The 22954-nt window shown below is 47.8% G+C and overlaps 1 protein-coding gene across 1 annotated transcript in view; it reads left to right on the top strand.

The window, feature by feature from the left end:
- Positions 1-22954, top strand: part of COL4A1 (collagen type IV alpha 1 chain) — a 150436-nt gene that overhangs the window by 98761 nt on the left and 28721 nt on the right. The window contains exons 12-27 of the mRNA XM_082859485.1: positions 469-510; positions 1725-1811; positions 2326-2352; positions 2494-2544; positions 3648-3692; positions 3777-3830; positions 6003-6044; positions 7558-7642; positions 7986-8021; positions 10125-10289; positions 13213-13308; positions 15262-15345; positions 15887-15957; positions 19607-19798; positions 20370-20538; positions 22842-22934. Coding sequence (XP_082715611.1) covers positions 469-510; positions 1725-1811; positions 2326-2352; positions 2494-2544; positions 3648-3692; positions 3777-3830; positions 6003-6044; positions 7558-7642; positions 7986-8021; positions 10125-10289; positions 13213-13308; positions 15262-15345; positions 15887-15957; positions 19607-19798; positions 20370-20538; positions 22842-22934 — 1339 coding nt within the window. The remainder of the gene's footprint in view (positions 1-468; positions 511-1724; positions 1812-2325; positions 2353-2493; positions 2545-3647; positions 3693-3776; positions 3831-6002; positions 6045-7557; positions 7643-7985; positions 8022-10124; positions 10290-13212; positions 13309-15261; positions 15346-15886; positions 15958-19606; positions 19799-20369; positions 20539-22841; positions 22935-22954) is intronic.

Here is a 22954-nt window from a genome sequence, read left to right as displayed (position 1 = left end):
TTCTGTAACTCATTTTTTACATGTCTTTAAAAAGTTTTGGGAAATTATAATTTCTTTATCTATCTATCTATTTATCATCTGTCTATTCACCTATCCATCAATCTATCTAACCTATCACTTAATCTACTGATCTGTTGATCTGTCAGTCTGTTGATCTATTGATCCTTCCTTCCATCCATCCATTAGTTATGGAATCATTGATCTTCTCCTTAGTTTTTTAAAGCCAGAGTCTAAAAATCTTAAACTTTTTAAAAAAGGTTTTTATAGGATTCTTTTTCAATAATACTTAAAAAAACCTTTTTATAGACATTGACTACAACATGACCACAACTTTCTTGAAAGGATTATGTCATTGGGAGACGAAGTTATCGCCTTAAATGTACCATCTTGTTGCATTTCACGTCATGTTTGTTACATGATTTTGAAAGTAAACCATGCTAATAACGGATTCTGCTTCTTAATCAACAGGGGCAAATGGGCTTGAGTTTTCAAGGACCAAAAGGTGACAAGGTGAGCGCGGTTTGCTTTGGGGAGTTTTCTTGGTTAAAATCCCAGTTCTAAGCATGATCAGGTTTCTGCCTCTGGACTTCCTCTTGCACGCTCATAACCATGGATACCCTTCTCGGAATGTTCTTGAGTTTGTTAGTGTTTTCCCTGAAGGCACGGCTAGAATTCCCTGAGGTGACTCTTCGTGGGATCTGACCCACAGATGCCGGTGCAGTGAGGCCACTTATCCCACTGTTCATACAATCAAAATGTGCTCAGGCCTGGACTTCATTATAAAAAGGTCAAATTTAGGACCTGTCTGTTAGTAGCATAACCATTATATCAAGCCCTGTAAAGGCGAAAGCCATCGTACCAGAGATGGGGGGAAAGAACCTTGGAGGCAGGAATGCACAGGCCAGAGCAGGCAGCCCCCTCCTGCTGAGAAAGGGTGAGAGGCCGGCAGTGGGTCCCTGATGCTCTGGGGATCTCTCCACCCCTTTCCCTGGACCCGACCCACGAAACGGGCACCAAGTGGCCATCCTTGGAATTGCGGCTGCACCTGGCCCAGGGCCCAGGTGCTCAAGCCGGTGTAGACGGCTGCCAAGTGTAGTGGAGGTCCAGGCAGAGTGGGTGAGCGCTGGCTTCCTCTTCCCACCCCAGATTTCCACCCAGTCTTTTCATAAACCTCACAGTAAAGTGATTCTGCAGTTGATGCAGTTGAAGTTTTTGGACCTCCTTCGTCATGTGATGGCTGGGGTTCCTGTGTTTCCTGTTGTATCCAGCAGTTAGGATTCTGAGGAAGAGACCCCCGATGCTTCTTTTTGGTTTACGGAAAGAGACCTCCTTTCTTCCCAGGCGTAACTAGGCGGCTGGTGTGCCTTTCCTCCATGCCATCAAATGTGACAGACCAGCATATGTGTCCCGGCGTGTATACATGTGCTGTCTGTCTCCATGCGTGGTCTGTACATATATGCACACATCCATCTGTCCTACAGATGTTTAAGTTCCGTTGTTTTGGGATGACCCCTGAGCGGGAAAGCCTCCTCCTGGCTTTATATCCTTAGTGGACCATCTTCCTTCTGAAACTTAATTTTCTTCTGAGGCAAGGACAGGCTGGAACAGAGTACAATCACATTTTCAAACCAGATGTTCTCTTCTGGGCTTTTCCCTCCTCTGCATTTCTCTTCCCTGTATAATTACCTTTATGCCTAATTAATCCCAAATGTTTGCATCAACAGGGTGATCAAGGGGTCAGTGGGCCCCCAGGAGTCCCAGGACAAGCTCAAGTTCGAGAGAAAGGAGAATATGCTGCAAAAGGAGAGAAGGTGGGACAGACTTTGTCCAGTGAACGCCGGCTTCCTAACTGTGGACAGATTCCAAGGCATAAAGAGAGACTGGGTCAAAATTCAGTTTCTCTGGTTATATTCGCCCTGACCTGAAAACGGGTTTTTATAGACCACCCATCCCATAAAAAGTGAGCTTCTTAAGGGCAGAGGCAGCTGGACCTGGGTTGGAGCGAGACTAGTTTGAGGCTGATCCTCTGTGTGAGGGTTTCTTAAATGCACCAAGGTTGGGAGGGGACGGCTGGGACACAGGAGGGAGAGAGCTGAGGGTGGAAGGAGGCTGCAGTTGCTGTGGGTCAGACGTATTAACTCTGCCCTTCTTACATCCATAATCCAGTTGATGGCAGGAAGTGGATGCTGCAGACCAATGTGAATTTCTTGGTTACTATATCAGGAAAAGGTGTTTTTTTCCCTTTTACCTGTTCCACGTAGCATATAAAAGCTGATATAGCCACTAGATAGTGCTAATCTTTCTCTCTTTTGAAAATTATTTTAGGGCCAAAAAGGTGAACCTGGATTTCAGGTAAGGACTGAAATCTTGTTTATCATTATCATTTTGTGGAAAAGACTGTAATGTGTTCTACCTTCAGTGGAATGCTTACTTAATTTAATAGTTTATTTAAATATACGAATGACTCTAACTCTTGCTCTTTTTGTCTTTTAGGGGATGCCAGGGATTGGAGAGAAAGGTGAACCCGGAAAACCAGGACCCCGAGTAAGTGCTTTCAAAAGTCCTGTAGAGAATGGACTTGAGGACACGGGGAGGGGGAGGGGTAAGCTGGGACGAAGTGAGGGAGTGGCATGGACATATATACACTACCAAATGTAAAACAGATAGCTAGTGGGAAGCAGCTGCATAGCACAGGGAGGTCAGCTTGGTGCTTTGTGACCACCTAGAGGGGTGGGAGGGAGACGCAAGAGGGAGGGGATATGGGGATATATGTATACGTATAGCTGATTCACTTTGTTACACAGCAGAAGCTAACGCACCATTGTAAAGCAATTATACTCCAATAGACATGTTTAAAAAACAAAGTCCTCTTATTCCTGATGTGAAATCATTTCTCCTGCATTCCTAGAATCACAGGTTCATAGGAGCATAGACTGAAAGAGATTATAGGGGTCTTTCCTCTGCTGAAGAGCCTTTCTGAAGCCCTGGGAGCAGGAATAAGGAGGTGGTCACCGTTAGAAAGGCCCCCGGGACGGCTGACGCCCTTTGTTATTCAGATGATTCCTCCACGCCCCCCCCCCCCCCCACCAGACAGCGCCCCTGCCGGCCCCTCACTGAAAGCCAGCTGTCCGCCTGCTCAGAGCACCAGGCACCCTTCCCGGCCGCCTCCCAAGCTCGCTGGGAGCTCTGTCCAGAGCCCAGATGCTCAGGTGCCTCTAGAGCCCTGAGTGCAGTGACAGGAGACCCACCCACCTCCAGTAGCTGAGGCAGTTCAGTTTCTACCCTGAAACGATGCATGGAAACTTCTGTTAAAGTGAATCAGTGCTGTACCGTCTGCCAAATACTCACTTGCCGACAAGAAAACTTCTCTGGTGTAGACTCGACTGCCAGATGTAATGATGTCTTAGAAGAGTTGGAGCTAATCAACCTCCAATTTTTTAAATATTGAAAAGTCTCCTTCTATTGTTGTAACTTTTTTAGTTCATAGTTATTCAATGTATCTTCCATGATTTGTTACTGTAGCATGGCCAACTCACCCAGAGGAGTCATACCACATAGTAACTTGTATTTGATTCAGACCCTTGGTGTTAGAGCACGCTTATTATTATTATCTATGCACTACTAATATTTAAATCTTTATTGTACAGGGAAAACCAGGAAAAGATGGTGAAAAAGGAGAAAAAGGGAGTCTAGTAAGTATTTCTCTGTGGTTTTGTAAAAGCAAAGCTGTTACCCTCACTTACTGATGATCGCTGTTGCTTTCTGTTCCATTTTAGGGGTTTCCAGGGGATTCGGGGTACCCAGGACTCCCAGGCCGAGAGGGTTTAAAGGTAAGTGGTGACCCTACTTTGAATTTTTGCCTTCATTTTGTTCAACCTAGAGGTTTTTTCTAGGAAAAAGGACCAGGCACTCAAAGAATACAGCTTACGTATGCTCCATGTGAGGAAAAACACAACCTAGTGGTTCTGTTTTGTGCATAAATTTTCAAAGAAAAAAATATAAAACGTTTCACGCATTTAAGTTTTTGTGTGTTTTTTGTAGTAGATAAATTTTGCCTGATTATGAAACAAAAAAATGCAGAAACATATAGAGGAGAAAAGAAAGCCTGTGTAATTTTTCTGTTACCCACTCAGAAATGGTCAGAGTTAATAATTGTCCCATGTACACACACATACATGAGATTTTTAAAAAGTGGTATTGCATGATGTATCTTGCTTTTTCCCTCAATGACATAATGAGGATATATTTCAACATCCATGAATGTGGTTATACATCAACACTTATGATATCCATACCTTTCACTGCATGTTATGTAGACCATTAACACATTTTTCTCATTATAAGTATCTTTATCCACTTGTCTGATCATCTCCCATCATAAATTCCTACAAAGTATAATTTTGGGGTAAATTTGGGGAAGGTTTTCTCATACGCAATAAAATTGCCCCCAGAATTGCACTTCCATCACCCTGGGACTCTTTCATTTGATAACTATTTGTTACAAAACTTTAATAAATATTTGCCAATCGGATACTCAGAGAAAACTCATTGTTGGTTTATTTTTCTCTTTTAATCATGAGACTAGGTAATGTAGATCTCTACTAAAATGAGAAATGGATATGAAACATTCATCTTTAACAGTAGGGAGAGGACCTCAGGGTTGGTTTATCAACGCCAGTGACAAAGGGAGAAATCCTTTTCTAAGACTGTAACTTTATGAGAAAGTCAATTCTTGTAGATTGGAAAAGGTAACTATGTTTAGAATATATTAGCTAAGATTTTTTTAAGCTCCCATAGATATTTCTAAAATCTCTTCTTTTATTCAAATTAGAAAAATCAAAACATCTAATTCTGGTTTAACACCTGACTTTAAAGCCTTAGCTTAAAAGGAAAAAAAAAAGGAAAAAAAGGGGAAAAATGTGCATTTGTGACATAATGTGCATGTATCAGGACATTTAAAAGTGTCGTTATGGGGGCTTCCCTGGGGGCTTCCCAGGTGGCGCAGTGGTTGGGAGTCTGCCTGCCGATGCAGGGGACACGGGTTCGTGCCCCGGTCCGGGAGGATCCCACATGCCGCGGAGCGGCTGGGCCCGTGAGCCATGGCCGCTGAGCCTGCGCGTCTGGAGCCTGTGCTCTGCAACGGGAGAGGCCACGACAGTTAGAGGCCCGCGTACTGCAAAAAAAAAAAAAAAAAAGTGTTTAAAAGTGTTGTTATGATACTTATATAAGAACATTAGATACAAAAGGATTGATTTCTTTGAGTTTTTCATCTAATAGGGTTAAGTTAAGCCTCAAAGTGATGAGAATTTATCCATCCAATGTTTTCCAGTCATGCTGGATTTTAAGGGGAAAGAAAAAACCATAAGTATCCTTTTATCATGGCTTCCAATGCAGAGTTAGACAGTCTTACACCAAAATCCTCAAATAAAATGATTTCTTTAAGAAAATACTTCTAGCTACCCTAAGCTTTCATGTCATTTTATTTCATTTATTTTTTTATTGTATTGAAAAACCACTGTACGGGATTTCCCGGGCAGTCCAGTGGTTAAGACTCCACGCTTCCACTGCAGGGGGCATGGGTTTGATCCATGGCTGGGGAACTAAGACCCTGTATGCCGCAAAGTATGGCCAAAAATAAAAGAAAAAGAAAAGAAGAAAGACCACCATGTACGAATTCAACTTGCAAATGATTCTGTTGAGGTTCTCTGAGAAGCCTGAGCTCTTTTGTAATGCGTATAACTAGCCTCCCATTTATGTTTTGTAGAAATCTCAATTTTCGGATGTCACACTTCTGCAAAGCAAGGGGAGATGTATGGATTTTGGTTGTAATAGTTGCAGAGCACTTTAGACTAATCACAGTGAGAGATTCTAAGGAGAGGACAATCTCGTTAGTGTACAGTGGGCACAATCTATTTTTCTAGGAAAAAAAGAGTTCAACCCTGCTGCTGGCAAGGCAACCTGTATAATTAAAAAATACAAGTAAAGTTATTTTTCTTTTATAGGGAGACAAAGGTGAAGCCGGCCCTCCTGGCCCACCTGGAATTGTGAGTAACAGTGACATTTGCTGTCTGTGAGATCGTTTGAAAAGAGGGAAAGAGAGAGCCGGGCTGGCCTGTCACCTAGGCCACATGCTCCACAGTGTTCCTAGAATTACGTTTTGATGTAGGGGGTACACAGAATTTGAACCGATCATTTATATTTTGTATCGTGTGGCATTTGGTATTTACTTGTTATTGTATTTGGACAATTTCTGCATATCTTTGACCACTAAAATTAAAAGTTTCACATGGATGAGAATATTAGCAACACATTTTGAAACGTAAAAAAATAATTGTCTGTTAAGGAAAATGCTACTCAGAGAAACAGGTCATCCATGATCTGACTGTCTTAGCAAAACAAGTTTTATTTTTTGCAAATAACTTTTGACTCCTTGTCCGTATACATATTTTTATATACTTGCAATCCAATGTACGTAACATTTTTTCTTTTTAAAAATGAACATTCTTCACGTTTTCAAGTTATCTTCAAATGGTCATTTTCAGAGCGTTGTGTGATAATTGTTGTAAACATTTTGCCCCAATTCTTTTTGGAAACAGTGAAATATGACCGTTCTCTGGTTTGCCGCCCTCTTGCATGGGTACAACGTGGTAGTGAATGTTTGCACGTGCCTGTGTGTGTCTGTGTGTGTTAGGTGAGGGATTTGAGTAATCCTTCTTTAGGCTGCATTTCCAGAAATAGGATTACCAGATCAAAGTATTATGGGACCTCCTTATGCATTTAACACATCATACGATAGATGATTCCATTTCCCATATTTCTAATCCAGCAGCTGCCTTTGAATAATCTTTTTTTACCTTAACCTCATCAGCACACCTTAATAATCCCCATCATTTAATTGCTGCAGAGGAATTGCATCTTAAGGGTAATAGGCAATATTCGGCATGGTCCTTGTCTTCGAATTTCAGCAACTCAGAATTGGGGTGAACTGGTTCACCCCTTTTTAGTGAGGGCCCCGGTGCCTGCTTCTTGCTCCATATCACGAGGACCTTAAAGAAGTCCCCACTTTTGACCATTTAAAAAAGTGAAGCATAAAACCTCTTCCAATAAAAAAAAAAACGTGAGTGTTCCTGTTACCTATTGCCTGAGGAAATTTAAGGCAGTTTTTCAGACAGTACTCTTTAAAGAAGACTGTTCTTCTTACAGCTTGCATGGACTTTGAGAAATTCCATACCCCAAACCTCAGAATTAATATGTTTCTAACTTGGCTTCATTGGTAAAGCTCCTGCCACGCAGATGATTACAAAAGGAAGCAGAGCTTCCTGGCGAAGTTCTCTGCAAGGAGGGCAGTACCGAATGTCCACTTTATGTTTTCAGTACTCTCCCCTTCCCCACTCTCTTCCCCTCCCTCTCCTCTCCCCTTCCTCTCCCACCACTATTCTTTCTTTACTTTCACACATCTTGAAATAATAAAAAATGTGTTTGTTTCTTCATCTGTGCTGTAATATACAGCACAGTCCCCTGCCATGCCCTGCAATGATCTTTTCTTCTGTAATGCAGGTGTTGGGCCCAAGACCCTTGGGAGAGAAAGGAGAGCGGGGGTACCCAGGGGCTCCAGGGTTGAAAGGGGAGCCAGGCCCCAAAGGTAAGATCCTTCCCTCTTTCTTTCCCTCCTTCTCCCTCCTCCCTTCTTTTCTCTCGTCGTTTCTTTTTTCCATTTTTGTCCTGCACTCATGCACGTTTTGATAACACCTGAGCGCCGTGCAGGACCATGTGGTGACCGAGTGCTATTCAGGTTCATCTTTTGCAATCCCACTGGCTTTCCAGGAGCCATCTCCCTTCATCTCTGCAGTGTCAGGGGCGCGGCATCTCCCCAAGTTCAGAGCTCCCTGTCCCGGGACTGTGGGTACCCACGAGCACAGAAGTTCACAACATAAACCACAAGTGAAACAGGCTCACTTTGTCCCACTCTCTCTTCCTCCTTTTAGGTTTCCCAGGAATACAAGGCCCTCCAGGCTCTCCAGGTGAGCATTCTTAAATTATATTTTTAGAGTATTTGTACACCTTTTACACAGTTTCTATTCTGAACATGTTTATCCCCTGCATTAGTTAGATACTTGCATATAGTAGCTAGCAATTTTGTTACACATTTTTCTAGATCTGAAAACAACCTGTGCTCCTAGGACAGTGTTTATTTTGTAAATGACAGGTTAACATGTAGTTAGAAACATGTATTTCACAGGTGGGACTTCTTACATCTCTCATCAAGTTACCCTGTCTCCCTGCCTCTGATCTAACCCTCCTTCCGGCTGCTCCCAGGGGCACCGTCGGCCTTTCGGAAGACCTCCACCCGCACCCCAGCGTCGTTGCTCTCCCTTGCCCTGTCTGGAACTGCCTTCGTTTCTCGGCTTGAGACCAGACTCAAGGCTGAAACCTCTTCTGACTAATCTAATCACCTCTAATCTTGCTTCTCGGAGGACTCCTGCGTCACTGGCCTTCTACTAAGTCTGCAGCTGTTTTGTGCTAGTTTTGCATTTCTAACGGATTGTGTAATCGGAGGCTGGGAGTTGCACTTCTCTGTATGTACAGATGCCTGTCTGTGTGCACTGCAGGCGTGTAATCCCAGGTCCTAGAGCAGAGGTAACAAGCGCTCGGCTTGAAACCCTCGGGTGCCCTGGAATCGACACCACACGAAGTGTTCACAGGTCTTACTGAAGGTTTTGGTTTTGTCTGGTTTTATTTTTAATTTTTATTTCTTATTCTTTTTTGTCAGTTTCTCTTGTCCCTTCCTGACAGTTCTTCAGTTTTAAGTCCCCCCAGAGCCGCCTTCCTTTGTTTTTGCTGGAACAGACAACGCCCGGATGACCCAGCCCCACTGTCTAAGATTCGCAGCAGCGGTGGCTCAAGGCTGCCTTCGCTGCCCCGCGTGCCTCCTTTCTGCTAAAATTTTGGCATCTGCCCTTAAAATCCTGCCTTTTCCCTCTTTTCCATCACTTTCCTCTCCTTGGTTGTAAAGCTTGCCGGACCTTCCAGCTGTTCTCGTGAACATGTTACCTCACGTCTCCCAGCAGCATTTGCAGTTCTACTTTCTAAAACCTCCTATCTGACCCCGTTAGTGTCTTAAGCCGTTTTTAGAAACTGTCTTTGAAGTTGCTCTGGCCTTGTATGCCCCCAGTCCAGCTCCCACCCCCTGCTGACTGCGGAGGCCCTCGGCCTCAGGTCCCGCCTCCCTGCCTCTCTGAGGGTCATCCTTCATCCTTCCTTTGCTTCTCCCACACCAGTTCTGGGGTAGGGATGGGGCTGGAGCCCACGCGGATGGCCTCCAGTTCTTTTATGTGCGGTGCTTGCGGGTTCAGCGACTTAACAGCCTCTCACCTGGGACTCAAGTCCACCTTTGGGGTTCAGGGGGTCTGTCCATCCTTCCTCGGGGCTCCTTCTGCCCTGACTCTTCCCGTGTCACCTCATCCGTGTGTTTTCACGCCCCTGCACCTGTCGGCCGGATGCTGGGACCAGAGGCCAGCTCTCTGCTCTCCGGAGCACAGAGTCACTTCGCCTGCAGCCTACTGGACTGCTATGTCTCAAGCACTAGGTCAGAACCCTTCTCGGCTGTCACAGGGCCCTATGATCTTGTCCCCTCCAAACTCACAGCGGCTGAACTCGACTTCCGGTGCGCAGCTCTGGTCTCCCCCTTGACTTTGCGCTCTTCCCCAGGGCTGTCTCCCTTGTCCTGACTCTGCTCTGTAGCTGATTCCAACACACTTCCCACCCACTTTGCCTCCTGTCCACGTCTGCTTCATTTAAGGACATTTCTTACGCCTTTCTTTATTCTCTAAGCAGAAATGGAAAGTACTCTCTCTAACCTACTGGGGACACTATTTGCACTGAAGGAGATCCGCAGATGTTAATGTCTGCACAATGAGCCCCTTTTCCTTGCAGTTACTTTGTAGGGAGCCTTTGCCCAACAGCATTTGCGTGGTGAGAAGCAAATGCAGTTTCTCACTTGTCCAGAGCAGTTCCCCTTTCAGCCATGGTCATTTTCCCGTGAACAGAGTTGACCGTAACCAGTGTGTGCTGTCGGCATGACACTTGGTGTTGTGCTGTGTCCATGAGTTCTGTTCTGGTTTCAGGCTTCCCGGTACCAGGGCTGAGTGGTCCCCCCGGCTTCCCCGGTGAAAGAGGAGAGAAAGGCGACCAGGGCTTGCCAGGCGTGTCCTTGCCCGGACCAGGTGGAAGGGATGGGCTACCGGGCCCCCCTGGGCCCCCCGGCCCCCCTGGGCAGCCAGGCCACACAAGTGAGTACCCTCTGGGTCCATTTCGCATGGTGTCCTGTCCAGGACAGATGGGGGGCAGGGCTAAGCTGGGCTGGGGAAGGTGTAGTGCCAGAGGCTGGGTGTCCAGCAACTTATGAATTGTTCGTATCTCACTTAGTTGTCTTTGCAAAGTTAGTCACTGCAGAAAGGAAGAGTGAACTAATGAAACTGGTTTAGAGGAATAGGGGCCAACCTAACCAGCATCTAAAGTTAGACAGCAAACCAGTTGAGTTGTAGGGTTCTTACTGGGAAAGGAACGCATTCTGTTCATCTAGAGACACAAGCTGGTACTAAGACACACACACACACACACACACACACACACACAGAGAAGGGGCTGCTTTGTCTGTAAGTGACTTCAAATCTGAATGGTAGTTTACCTGGATTTTTCTCGTCTGCCCACTATCAAAGCTGAGCACAGAACAGGAACCTCTTGATTCCGTGAAGGGGGCTCTGTGACTCCAAGGTAATCGCAATGCAAAATAAAAGAAACTTGGAGGGGATTTAGACCAATCGTTCCGGTGGGCGTAGGTTCAGACCTCCAGCGTGTGCTCAGCTGAGAGTCTGAGGCACGGGTCCTGTGTGGGTTATGGGAAGGGGGTCTCCATGCTGTAGGTGCCGGGTGGCTTATTTGCTGGAATGCAGACCCATCTCCATGAAAGGACTTCTCACGGATGAAGCTACGTAGGGAGCCAGATACGGACTGGATGGAACAAGCGATTCCACATGTGAATCTTCACTGGGAACAGATCAGCGTGAATTTCCTCGGACCTGTTGCTCATTCCTTGGTCACTTACTCATTGAACAAACATTGGCGTGCCTACGATACGCCAGGCGCTGCCCTAAGACCCGTGACAAAGCCCACAAAACAACTCTGTCCTCCTGGGGCGTGCATTCTGAGACAGAAATCAAGTAAATAAGTATCAGTAGATTATGTGGTAGCAGGAGGTGACAAATACAGGAGGAAAGGAAGCCGGGAAGGGAAGACAGAGGTCTGGGCCGTGCGTGGGTTCTAGCTTTAATAAGAGTGATCGGCAAAGACCCTGGCGAGAGAGCCAACCCTGGGGAGATCTAGAACCTTTTTTTCATATTCGCAATTTGCCAGTTCTGAAATGCGAACAAATCTCATGGAAAGACTTGAACTTCTCCCTGCTGTGAATTGTGTAGGATGTGTCGGCTGAATACGTTGTGATAGGTACCCTCCAGGTTTCCGGGTTGCCCTTTCCAGTCTGTGCCAATTAGGTGATTCGCACTCACAGCGTGCTGAGTGATCATTTATCGATGAGATTTTTACACACGTTTACAGTGCACGTTAAAGAGGCTGCATCTTAACGAGTCGCCACCTTGGGACCCTTCGACTGCTCATTACCCAGGGAGCGTGGAGCCGCCTACAGCCCTATCCACTCTTGGGCTCTGGTCCCGTGTGGCTGCAGCTCTCCCCACCCTCGGCGGCCGAGCCTCCCTGAGCAGACCGTGTAAACGTCGAACCTGAACTTGCCCTTCAGAACTCCTCAGACACGTCCCTGTGTTCTTGCTTTAGACTTAAAATTATTTAAAATTCATTTTGATGAGGATGGTAACTTGCCTTCCTACCAGGGGTGTGTAGGGATTCTGATGGAGAGGAGGCTGGCAGGAGGTGTGTTCTGGAAAAGTAATAATTTTACACCTGTCAGTGTTCACGCACCTGTGTTTCCAGAATCAGGGAGTCCAGCCACCTCAGCTTGCAGGTCTGGGAATGAGTTCTTCCCAGGCAAGGAATTTAGAGAAGCTTTTTGAAGCATAAAAATGACTCCACTCTGTTCAAGACCGATGGGGTCACCAAGGAGCCGGCCGGAGCCAGAGGACCCTGGGCAGAGATACGGCCACCCCAGGGTTCCTCCTCACATGCGCTTTATTCAGAGAAGCTCCCAGGAAAACATCATCAACAAGCAAACAAAAAACCCCTGGACTTCATTCCTTACGCACTTGAAACTTTTTCCTCTGAGCTCTAAACAAAGTCATCAGACGGAGAAGTTTGGGCTCTTCTTTAGGCCTTTGTGTTTGGGGAGAGCACACCCACCATTGCCCCAGCATCCCTTGTGAAAAGCCCAAAAGGCTGGGGGATTCTTCTCACCCTCTGTCCATCCCTGTGGAGCTGATGTGTGAGCTGGGGGCTGCAGGAGCTGCCGCCGTGAATGTCCGGGCTACGGTTGTGACCGGTGCCACGTTCAAGCACGCACTCTGCCATTTTCCTTCAAACATATTGGAGGAGGAAATATAAACTCTTATCACTGTGTATATTCGAAAACAATACTTTTTTTTAACTAGAACCCACAACGGATGGTGTTTGCGTCACTGCAGCTCATTTTCGTGCTTCTGCACATCAATGATGCTCAGAATTGAATAGGAACAAACAATTAGAGGTGTTTTCCCACGGGCAGTCTGTGTCTCTAAAATAAAGAGTACTTCGCTGTAAGTTCGCTCAGGAGGAGAAAAAGGCATAACGTTGCTGAAGTCTCTGTTTCACTTCACAGAGGTTCCTACCTCTGTGGACAAATCATTTAAGTTTTTGAGCCTCAGTTTCTTAATCTGTGACGTAAGGGTGATGGTGTGTGCCTTGCAAGGTAACGTGAAATCGGTTTCAGGACAGGGCTGATGAGCTGAAATAAGCATTAGAATTGTAAAATAGAAATTTTAGCATCGACGGCTTGTGACGGGGCATGGGTGGCTGCTGTGTGCGCTGGTCACGTTTTACAAGTTAACGTACTAGGATTGTTTCAAAGCCGGCCACGGCTGGATTTCTAATACTTGCCAAATAGCCTAAATAAAGTTTGGTTTTGTAATAGATTGAATCAAGAGAGGGTGAAAACACCTATAGCTTCAGTTGGGTGGGAGCGACCCTCTAATTGTTAAACATCCATTGCAGATGGAATTGTGGAATGCCAGCCCGGGCCGCCAGGTGACCAGGGTCCTCCCGGAAGTGCGGGGCAGCCGGGATTGACAGGCGAAGTTGGAGAAAAAGGTAAGAGATTTAATTTAAAAAAAAATGCTGATTGTGCTTGGGTGTGTGATACATTTCTACATACTTACTGGCTTTGAGTGGACGTGGGTATCTTCTCCCATTATTTGAAGCTGTCCTCAAAATCCATGCCTCAGATGTGTCTCCCTACAGCTCTGCTGAGATTGTCGGGCGTTGAAGAGACAGTTGTCAGCTGGGAGACAACGGGGAGACGGGCCCTCAAGTCATGGTCCCTGTTCTTTACCCTCTGTGGGGTCAGCAGGTTAAATTCTCAGGCTGATACCGTCCTGCGATCGTTTGGTTCAAAGTCAGAGATTGCATTCTCCAAGAATGCACGTCTTTCCTTGAAGCCGGATCCCAAGTGTGTGTACAGAACGCTCACCACCCCTCAATCCCAGTTTCCGTAATCAGTGTGAGCAGATCTGCGCTGACGAATCCGCCACCTCCACCCTTGGCTCTGAGTTTTATCTTAAACTTTTCAAGTGTCGTCTGTCATGCCAACGCGGGACGCATCCTAATCCTTCACTATCTTGGGAACGATGGAGTATCACTGCACAAACAGTCCCGTCTTAGAGTGGAGTAAACAAAGGATGTTCCCATAGTTATTCAGTATATGTGTCTTAATACCCAGGGAGTAGAACAAAGAGAGGGCGGCCCCCCAAAACTGATCCCTGTGGGTCCCATTTCTGGCTTTGGATCGCAAAGAATTTTTGCTCTTCCAAAGTCTGAAGCTCAAATGCATGGAAGATGTCTTAGAATTTTGACAGCCATGGAAGTTGCAGAACCTTCGATGAAAGTGATCTTAGAATTCAAGCGGGGAGGATTGTGCCACCGGTTGGCGTGTCACTTGTTTTTCGTGAATCTCCCTAGTTACCAGTTGCTTAGCACTTTCTGAGGTGGGCCGTCCCATTTTGTGATGGAGCCAGTGGCCAGAAGGTTCTTTGTACTGAGAGGTGTGTTCGTCCATCCCCCGGCTCCTAAGAGGAGCCCCTTTCCTCCTGTGCCGTCATGCTCCTGCAGTGGAGCCGTCGCCCTGCCCAGACTGCAGTGTGAGGTCTCCCCGCCGTCCACTTGCAGCCTCAGGAGCCGACACCCGTGGATCCCATAGCACCTGCAGCTTGGCTGGGTTACTAGGCAACTAACAGTGCATCCTTCCCACTGATGCGCTCCTGTTCTGCCCTTGTTCCCGACACTGGGGCCTGGTGTGGGGTGTGCCTGGGGCTGGGGTGCCGGTCAGGGTGAGGGGACGAGGGGCACACAACCCAGCCTCTGTGACCCCTGAGTGACAGCTCCTCCACGTGTGCTCTGCTCTCTGTTTGCCTTACCTGTGCCTAGAAGCCTGACATTCAAGGTTCAGGACACACGCACATCTAAGACACTCGAAGGCCTTTTAGCTTACTTTGAAAATCAAGATGTAAGAGGTTAGAGTTTCCAAAGAAAGGCATTTCCTCCCATTTTCGTGTGCCGGGGCCCCTCTCCTCTTGGGTCCCCCATGTCAGGTCGGGTCTTTGCCCTGGACTTTGTACCTTCGTACTCCCATCTGTCATTTGTCAGCCTGGAACTTAGGTTTAAAGTCCAGGAGTTACATGTGCAGTTGGCTAAAACATACAACAGCAAAGAGAAAGATGATGGGGAGTTTTAGAATTAGAGACAAAATGATAGAGTCGAGTCATCTCAGGCTGACGGGCAAATGGAGTCCTGGATCACTTTTTAGTGAGGCAGGGTGGCAGGGCAGAAGGATGGGATTCCTTAGAAGGGCACCCGTGGTTACCCGTGATGTATGCTGAGGGCGGAGGGTGGGCCCCGTGTCAGGGACACGCGGCCACTGGCAGATGGACGCGTCTGGAGCGGGTGTTAGGTAAAGGGTGGCCTCCTCTTCCCTTTCCTGTGCTGTCACCATGCTCCAGGGGATTCTGCTCCCCTGTTCTATATAATACCCCGTGTCTCCTTTTTTAGGTCAAAAAGGAGACAGTTGTCTCATCTGTGACTCAACAGGACTTCGTGGGCCCCCAGGGCCACAGGGACCCCCCGGAGAAATAGGTAAGGCCCCAGTTGTGAAAGGGACCAGGTCAGAATTTGCTTCGATGGCTTGGAACCTTCACAGAGAAGCATATCTTACTCCCTGGCCTGATTTTCTCCATCAACTAAAACACGAGATGGGAATGTGAAGCCACACTTCTGGGATTTGTCCATTTTGTTGAAAATTATCACGATGACTTAAAAATTCAGTGTCGGAAAGATTTCCTCGTCAAAGGATAGCAGCGTATGGTTCACGCAGCTCTGCAAATTTCCTTATCTCAGAGGGGGCTACCTGCTTGGTTCAAGTGGCCCCTGGGCGTGCGGGCAGGGGTTTGCAGCCATTCTGCGTCAGTGTTACTTGTGTGCATTTGGGGCTCACTCGTCCCCCTTCTGAGCCCATCCTGGGCATTTTTGTTATTACTGTCTCGAGCTGCTTCAAACGTCATCCACTTAGTATAAAGATCTTTGCACTTTTGAATCTTGAAAAGGTAAAAATGTTTTGAGCTCTTAGAAAGTGTCTCATCAACAATGTGCTGAATCTTTCCTCTGTCTCTTGCAAAAGGTTTCCCAGGACAGCCAGGGGCCAAGGGCGACAGAGGTTTACCCGGCAGGGATGGTCTTGAAGGATTGCCTGTAAGTAAACCTGTCTGGGTTCCTAGACATATTCGAAGTTGCCACCGAGCAAACCAGCAAAGGCATGTATCTTTGCATTTGCACGTGGACTCCTGCTTTATTTGGGAGCTGGTAAAGGATGACTTTGTCGAGCAGTTAGAATCACTCCCCGTGTCTCTCCTGACTGATTGACCTGAGGATGAGTAGGACCATTGAATCCAGAACCTGCACCCCAACTTGCCTTTCTTCTCACCTGGTCAGAATCCAGTCGCCACTTGCCTGTTTCCAGGCACGACAGAGTGCTGGTGGTCACTTTCCTGCAGGGTCTCTGGTACCACCAAGGGTCACCTCTCGCAGCCACACTGTTGAGTTGTCTTTTTACACAGTCATCCATTCTCACACCAGATAATCTAAAGCTTGTCAGTGAATAAGTTCAGCGCTGATGGTGTCTATGGCAGCGAAGCAGAACTGGCCGATTTTCCTCCACGAACTTGAACTATTCCTTTCTTCTTCTTCTTCTTACAGGTACAGAATTTGAAAACTATCACCAACATCTATGGCAAAGACACTTTTTCAAATCTATAAATGAAATATCTCGATCACAAGGCCATGAAACCTTTCTGTTAGACAGAACACCATTTTCTTAACCTTTCTACGTTGTTTTAAAAGAAGCCATTGAATAGCAGATTATAGTAATAATCTTAAATATTGAAGGATGTTATCTTTTTGTGCATGTAATCAGCTCTATTTCTAAAGCTTTTAAGCCTTTGGGCTTTGTTCTCCTATTTTCTTTGTGCTTCTCAGTTCTGTTAAGCATTAACCGGTTTCTACAATTTCTTTCATTCCTTTTTTCCTTTTCTTTTGTCGTAAATGGAAAGTCAAATCTGTAGCATTATTCTTTTTTGTTTGTAGGTCTTTAACATTTGTAATTTAAGAAGATATTTCTGGAAGGTTCTGTAAAAGCAGGTCAGGGCAAAAGTGAGTTGAAATAGGAATGAAACAGCTGGAATCCAGCAATAGTTTTCTCCTTTTGAAGTTAAGTCATGGGCTTCTGCTTTCCAGAACTTCCCCGGTGCCTGCTAAGTTAGAAGTCGCAATTGTTTAACATATTTCTAAATAAGTTGGAAGTTCACAAAGCTGGGAACTCTGACTGTGGTGGGGATCAAAGTGGGAACAACTTTGAAGGCAACAGACATAGTCTGGGCACGGTCTTTATCTACTCAGCCTTCCTGGAATACTTCCTGCCTCAACTCTGCCTGGAACCCAGTCCAGACACCCGCCCCTCCCCAGCCCCAAATCCAATATGAATGAGAAAAGAGGAAGGAGGATGGTTGAGGAGAAGTCATGATAAAGAAAAAAACAAAGAAAATGTACAACAAAAAATGCGAGTCCGCATGCCTTGTCCATCCAGGGAGCATCGTTCTTGGTGTAGAGGGAGAACACTTCTAAAAATTGTTCTGTGGGTAAATAACCTAAGAGAAGATAACAATTTTCCTTTTATTAGATGCTATATCATAGCTCCGTGGTTTAACTAGCTCAGAAATGTGGTACCCTTATTTCGACTTTGGCTGGAGGCCAAAGGAGGCTTCACAAACCAGCGGAGCAAACTGGAAAGTAGATTCCAATGAAGAAAGCTCTGATGCTGTATTTGATTTAGGTAGCGTTTCTGGGACACGTCCTCTGAAAGCTGAGGGTTCGATTTGGGGAAAGGAGGACAGACCACAAGAGGCGGGTTCCAGGCTGAGATGACGAAGCCCAGCCCCCGGGCAGGTCTGGGGTCACTGGGAGTGACCTGTGTTAATTGAAACGAACTTCTCCCAACTTCTCCCGTAGGGGCACCACTCTCTAGAAGCAGTCTGCACGAGTTGTCGGATCTTCTCCAATTTATGTAGCCAATGGCAAACTTCCAAGGCAGCGTCTGATTCCCTGACATTTATCCTAGGGCATGTGCATCAAAAGACCCTTGGATCACTTAGGATCAGCAAAGAATCCACATGAGATGTCCTAGGGTTGTAAATGTCAATTTTCAAAGAAATCCTAGATTTCTCCCTTAAATAAAACGATGACTGACACGGTCATCAGTATGAAAATAAACACTTGTATTTTTCTCACCCTGTGCTCATAGTATCAGAAAATACTATACTTCTAAGCGGTGAAGAATCCACATAAAGTAACGTAAGGGGTGCTTCTGGTTTGAGAAGAATGTGCACTGGTTGTCATTTCTTACCTTGGCATTTACTTTTTATTGGTGAACATTGCTGGTTCGACATACACGTCCTCCGGTACCTCCCTCTTGCAGACATTAAGGGCACAAAGACAGGAAGCCTTGGTCCTGCCCTCACAGCCCTGAAAGGCTAGTGGAGAGACAGAAGGCAAGGAAATGTCCCTAAGAGAGCAACGAGGACCATACAGTACACCGAGGAAACACGGGAGAAGCCCACCTGGGCCTCTGCGGAAGGGCTTCCAAGGTTCGCTGGGCCTTAGGCAGGCACGGGAGCTAATGTTAACTAGAGGGAAAGAGCTACAAAATACCACAGCAGCTTTCAACCAGATAATGAATTTCCCATGTCCTCTGCTAGACTTCCTGGCGGGTGGCTGGTGGAGATAGTGGGACTAGAGTAAATACGATAGATTGGGTATCTTCCCCCTTCCTTCCCCGAGTAGATCTGAGTGAAGGGTCCTCTGTCACAAGGGGCACTTCCAGCTCAGGGCCAGCTTCGACCAGCTGTGTCCAGTACTTTGAGGCATACATATTATAGGTACACACAGAGGGGTGTGTGTGTGTGCGTGCGTGCGTGCACGTGCGTGCACGCACTGTGGTTCACCTACATCCAAGAACCGTTTCAAAGGGAGTTTACAAAAAGGAATTCAAACAACATGAATTCCACAAGGGTTTAAATTCTGCCAGGTGAGCGGGGAGGTTGAAGAGATCCCTCTCTCAGAGAACAGGTAACTGAGACAGTTGTTTAAAGCCTTGGGCCTCTTCCTGGTGAATCCCACTCTCAAGGGGACCTGGAGGGGCAACCATCTAGGGGGTGGGCATTCCTTGAAGATTCCCCTTTCCAGGAACAGAGACGTGTTCCCGTGTGTCTCTTGGGAAAGTTAATTCTATTCTGCTGACGGCTCAACATCCCAGTTACAGAGCTGGCCTGAGGCTCCCTTCCCCGACTTTCCTCCTTGCGGGTGCTCTGGGCCTCCTCATCTCTTCCGGAATCAGGGCTGTGAGCGTGAAAGGCGAGCTGTGTGATTTCAGCACTGACCAGACTTAGGGAACGTGGCTGTTCTCAGCCTCCTTCTCTGGTTCCTGGGCCCAGGGAATCGCACATCCAGCCCCTTCCAACCGTAGCCGACCTGTTCTTGGGAATGTCAGCAGTTGTAAGAGACAAGAAAGTTACCTAAGGACTGATCTCCGGGCTGAGCCCAGAGCTCCTCCGTCACTCCCCCGCCCTGTCCCCGTCTCCATTACTAGAGGCTTTTTAAGGGCAGCACAGCAGTGAGGTCAGCTCAGGGCTCTGTCACAGAGCTGCTGGCTTTTTTTGCTCCTACACAGGGAACAGGGAGCTCTAAACCCGTCCCCGCTTTTCAAGGTGGCGTCCTGATTTCCCTGCTGCTGGTTTGCTCTACGGTTGGGCGTCTTCGGTGGCGGCCTCACAAGGCTTTGTTCTCGCAGGGACCGCAAGGTGTGCCAGGGCTGATGGGCCAGCCAGGAGCCAAGGGCGAGCCTGGCGAGATTTACTTCGATATTCGACTCAAGGGCGACAAAGGAGACCCAGGCTTCCCAGGCCAGCCCGGCATGCCAGGGAGAGCAGGCTCTCCCGGAAGAGACGGCCATCCGGGTCTGCCTGGCCCCAAAGGCTCCCCGGTATGTTGATTCCCAGACTTTGAACGTGCGCTTGACAGATGATGGATATGCAAAGAATGGAAGAAGGAGTAATTGGTCTCCCGTCGACCTGTTTTCACTCGGGGGGTGGGGGGGGTCCTTGTCGTAAACGAACTTGTTTCACGTTCACTGGAAAGCTGTAGTCTGTAAACCTAGGTGTGATAGCCCTGACTTGCACGATTAGGTGATAAGGGGTCAGTGTCTTCTGATGCATCTGGGGGAACTGAAAAGACCTCCATATGTCGGCCGGGAGGTGAATTTTAAAGTTAGCGGCGTTCAAGTCACCCTTTCCAAGAAGATTCCAGATATGAGTGCCTTCCTCCTTGGAGTGTCTCCTTATGTGTGGGTTGGGAGGGCGGTTGCTCAGCCTAGAGGAGAGAATGCCGGTTTCATGTATTAACTACAAGGTGACCTCTGCAGACGGGTTGAAGTTAATAAGTAGCACAGCTAGTTAAACTCCGGCACTTTTTACCACGGGTGGTGGAAAAATGCGACGCGGCTCGGAGTGCTGGTATGTCTGCTGATAACTCGTCTTTTTCTCTTTTCGCTTCAGGGTTCAGTAGGATTAAAAGGAGAACGTGGCCCCCCGGGAGGAGTTGGATTCCCCGGCAGCCGCGGTGACGTCGGCCCTCCTGGGCCTCCAGGGTTTGGCCCTATTGGCCCCATTGGTGACAAAGGACAGATGGGCTTTCCGGGAAACCCCGGGTCCCCAGGCCTGCCAGGTGAGGCCTGAGGACCTCCAGTGCCCTGGGCTCAGCGACATGGGGACGTGGGTCTGGTTTCAGTCCTGCCAGGAGCGGGGGATGTGACCTGAGCAACCTTTCCTTAGCGTTTCTGTATCTCGTTCCTTCCTTTATGAGATGGGCCAGTGGCGTGTAGGATCTAGATGACAGGAACTTGAAGGTCTAGGTGATTTCCTTATAAATAAGTACACCATGTGCAGCAGAGAAGGTCAGCCTTCTGTGTGGAAGTGACACCAGCCTGAGTCCGTTTTCTGTTTCTCCCCGATGCGCGGTCCCTTTTGGCTTCTGTGTATCCCAAGCCACATACTTACCTTCACCCCTCCGCTGATGTGCACACACTGACTGATCCACAGCTGCTTGGACTTGGCTGTTGAATTTCGGGGTAGTTCCAGCCGTTTGTTGACTGTTTTATCACGTGGTTCTGTGTGCCACGCGCTGAGCTAAGCGACCAGAGAGGAAGCAACTCAGAGGCCGCCCGCCCTCCTGGAGCCCACCGCCCGGGCTTTGGTGGAGAACGTGGGAGGGGGCTGTGTGAGGGTTTCCCACGGATGCGCTCCACTGTGTCCTCACGACGGGCTTATCTTCAGGGACGGAAGTGAAAGGGGGGGGTCCCCGGGCCCCGCACACAGTAGACCGTCAGTGACTTATTAGTTGAAGATGATTCTGGGAAGAAATGGAACATTGACATCATTGCCTAGGAAACCTGGAGGAGAAGAGGCCAGGAACGGCCTGGGCACAGAGGACAGAAGGACGTGTGCTGTGACTAAGATGGCTTAAGTAAGAGTTGTAGAAAAGAATGAAAGGTGACTTGGGGGTGATTAAAGGTGTGTGGCCGGTAAGCCTGGAGAAGCATAGTAACTAAGAAGCTGGAAGATCGAGGTTTCCAACAGGAGAGACTCAGCAGCGATGACAGTCTGGCCTTATTGTTCTCACACGTTGGCCGATTCTGTCCCGAGCCATGTATCCAGCCCAAGTTCCGCCAGTTCCTGTCCCCACTGGGAACTGTTGTTTCCTTATGAAGACCCAGTGTAGGGTTTGTCAGCTTCGTGATACAGGACACATCAGCAGCCCCTGACGGAGGCCCAAGTACAGTGCCTCACTGGATGGGTTCTTGGTATCGTCGGGTGACCGTTGGTTATTCACTAAGCGAGGACTCCACTGATGAGTGTTCTTCGATTAGCGAGGAACCCGGGAACGTCTCTCTTACGACTCCTTTCGGGGCAGGAACATGCTGGGTTTGACTTAGAAACACCCCAGGTCTCGGAAAGGGGCCTCTGACCACTAACCCCACACTCCTCGTTCCCAAATCACCGCCTCAAGTGTTCTTTGTGCTTCCGGAATCTGAACCCTTGCAGCGTGTACAAAGGAATCAGGTTTCTTTTTCTCGGCCAGAAACTACCATCAGAAAAGCCAGTGGGACACATACAGCTACGTCTTGACGGCATGGGAAGAGGGTTCCCGAAAGAGGCAATGCTGACAGTGCTGTCGGTCAGCTGTCCACATTCTGGAGGGTTCCTTGGCCATCCAGACCCCGGCAGCTTTGGGATTAGAAACCCGACTTCTTTGATCTGCCAGAGCTGTGTTTAGTCTGATGGTCATAAAAGCCTTGTTCCCAGGGCTGGAGCTGATAGCAAAGATGTGTTGGGGTCAGGCCCTGGTGCTTCCCACAGTCTGTAGCTAAAGCAAGTGTTGGCTGTCCCCGGGAGGCCCTTCAGATCCTGAGTTCTTTAAGGTACGTGAAGGTTCCGTGGAGATGAGCCCTTAGGTCCTTTCGTAACAGCTCAATCCTGACACCCAGTGGATCTCGTAGGCACGGGCACCCGGGGCTGCGCCTGCACCTCCCAGTTTGGAGATAGAAAAGGTGGCTTTCCTGGGCTGGAGATACCGCAGAACCTTGCAGCTCACTGTTAGGGTAACGATATCACCCACGGGGCACGTCGTGAAGATAACTTCCCACCAGATGTGGGCATCACAGCAACTTAGAACCAGTCCTGTCCGAGCCACTGAGAACGGTGAAAAGACTTTGACTTTTTGAGGCAGATTAATTGATACCAGGGTCATCTCGCTGTTTGTTGCTGTAGAGTTTTTAGCTTTTCGTGACCCTTGTTTCGGACACTTAAAGGATTCTTGTGTCAAACAAACGTCTAGGTCATTTTGGACGTTTCGGGAGAAGAGGCGCTCTCTGTGAGAGATTCTAGAAAAGGAGAAGGAGGAGATGGAGGCGAGCAGACGAGGACGTGACGCGGCAGCCCTCACGCTGTGTCCTTTGCTCTTTTCCCCAGGTCCCAAGGGTGAAGAAGGAAAGGTCATGCCCTTACCCGGTCCCCCTGGAGCAACAGGACTTCCGGGGTCCCCCGGGTTCCAAGGCCCCCAAGGTACTCTGCATCTCGTTCAC

Source organism: Leucopleurus acutus, assembly GCF_964270905.1.
Source record: "Leucopleurus acutus genome assembly, chromosome: 18".
Lineage (NCBI taxonomy): Eukaryota > Metazoa > Chordata > Mammalia > Artiodactyla > Delphinidae > Leucopleurus > Leucopleurus acutus.
The sequence above is the reverse complement of the archived record's forward strand: the minus strand, read 5'-3'. Positions and strand labels throughout refer to the sequence as shown.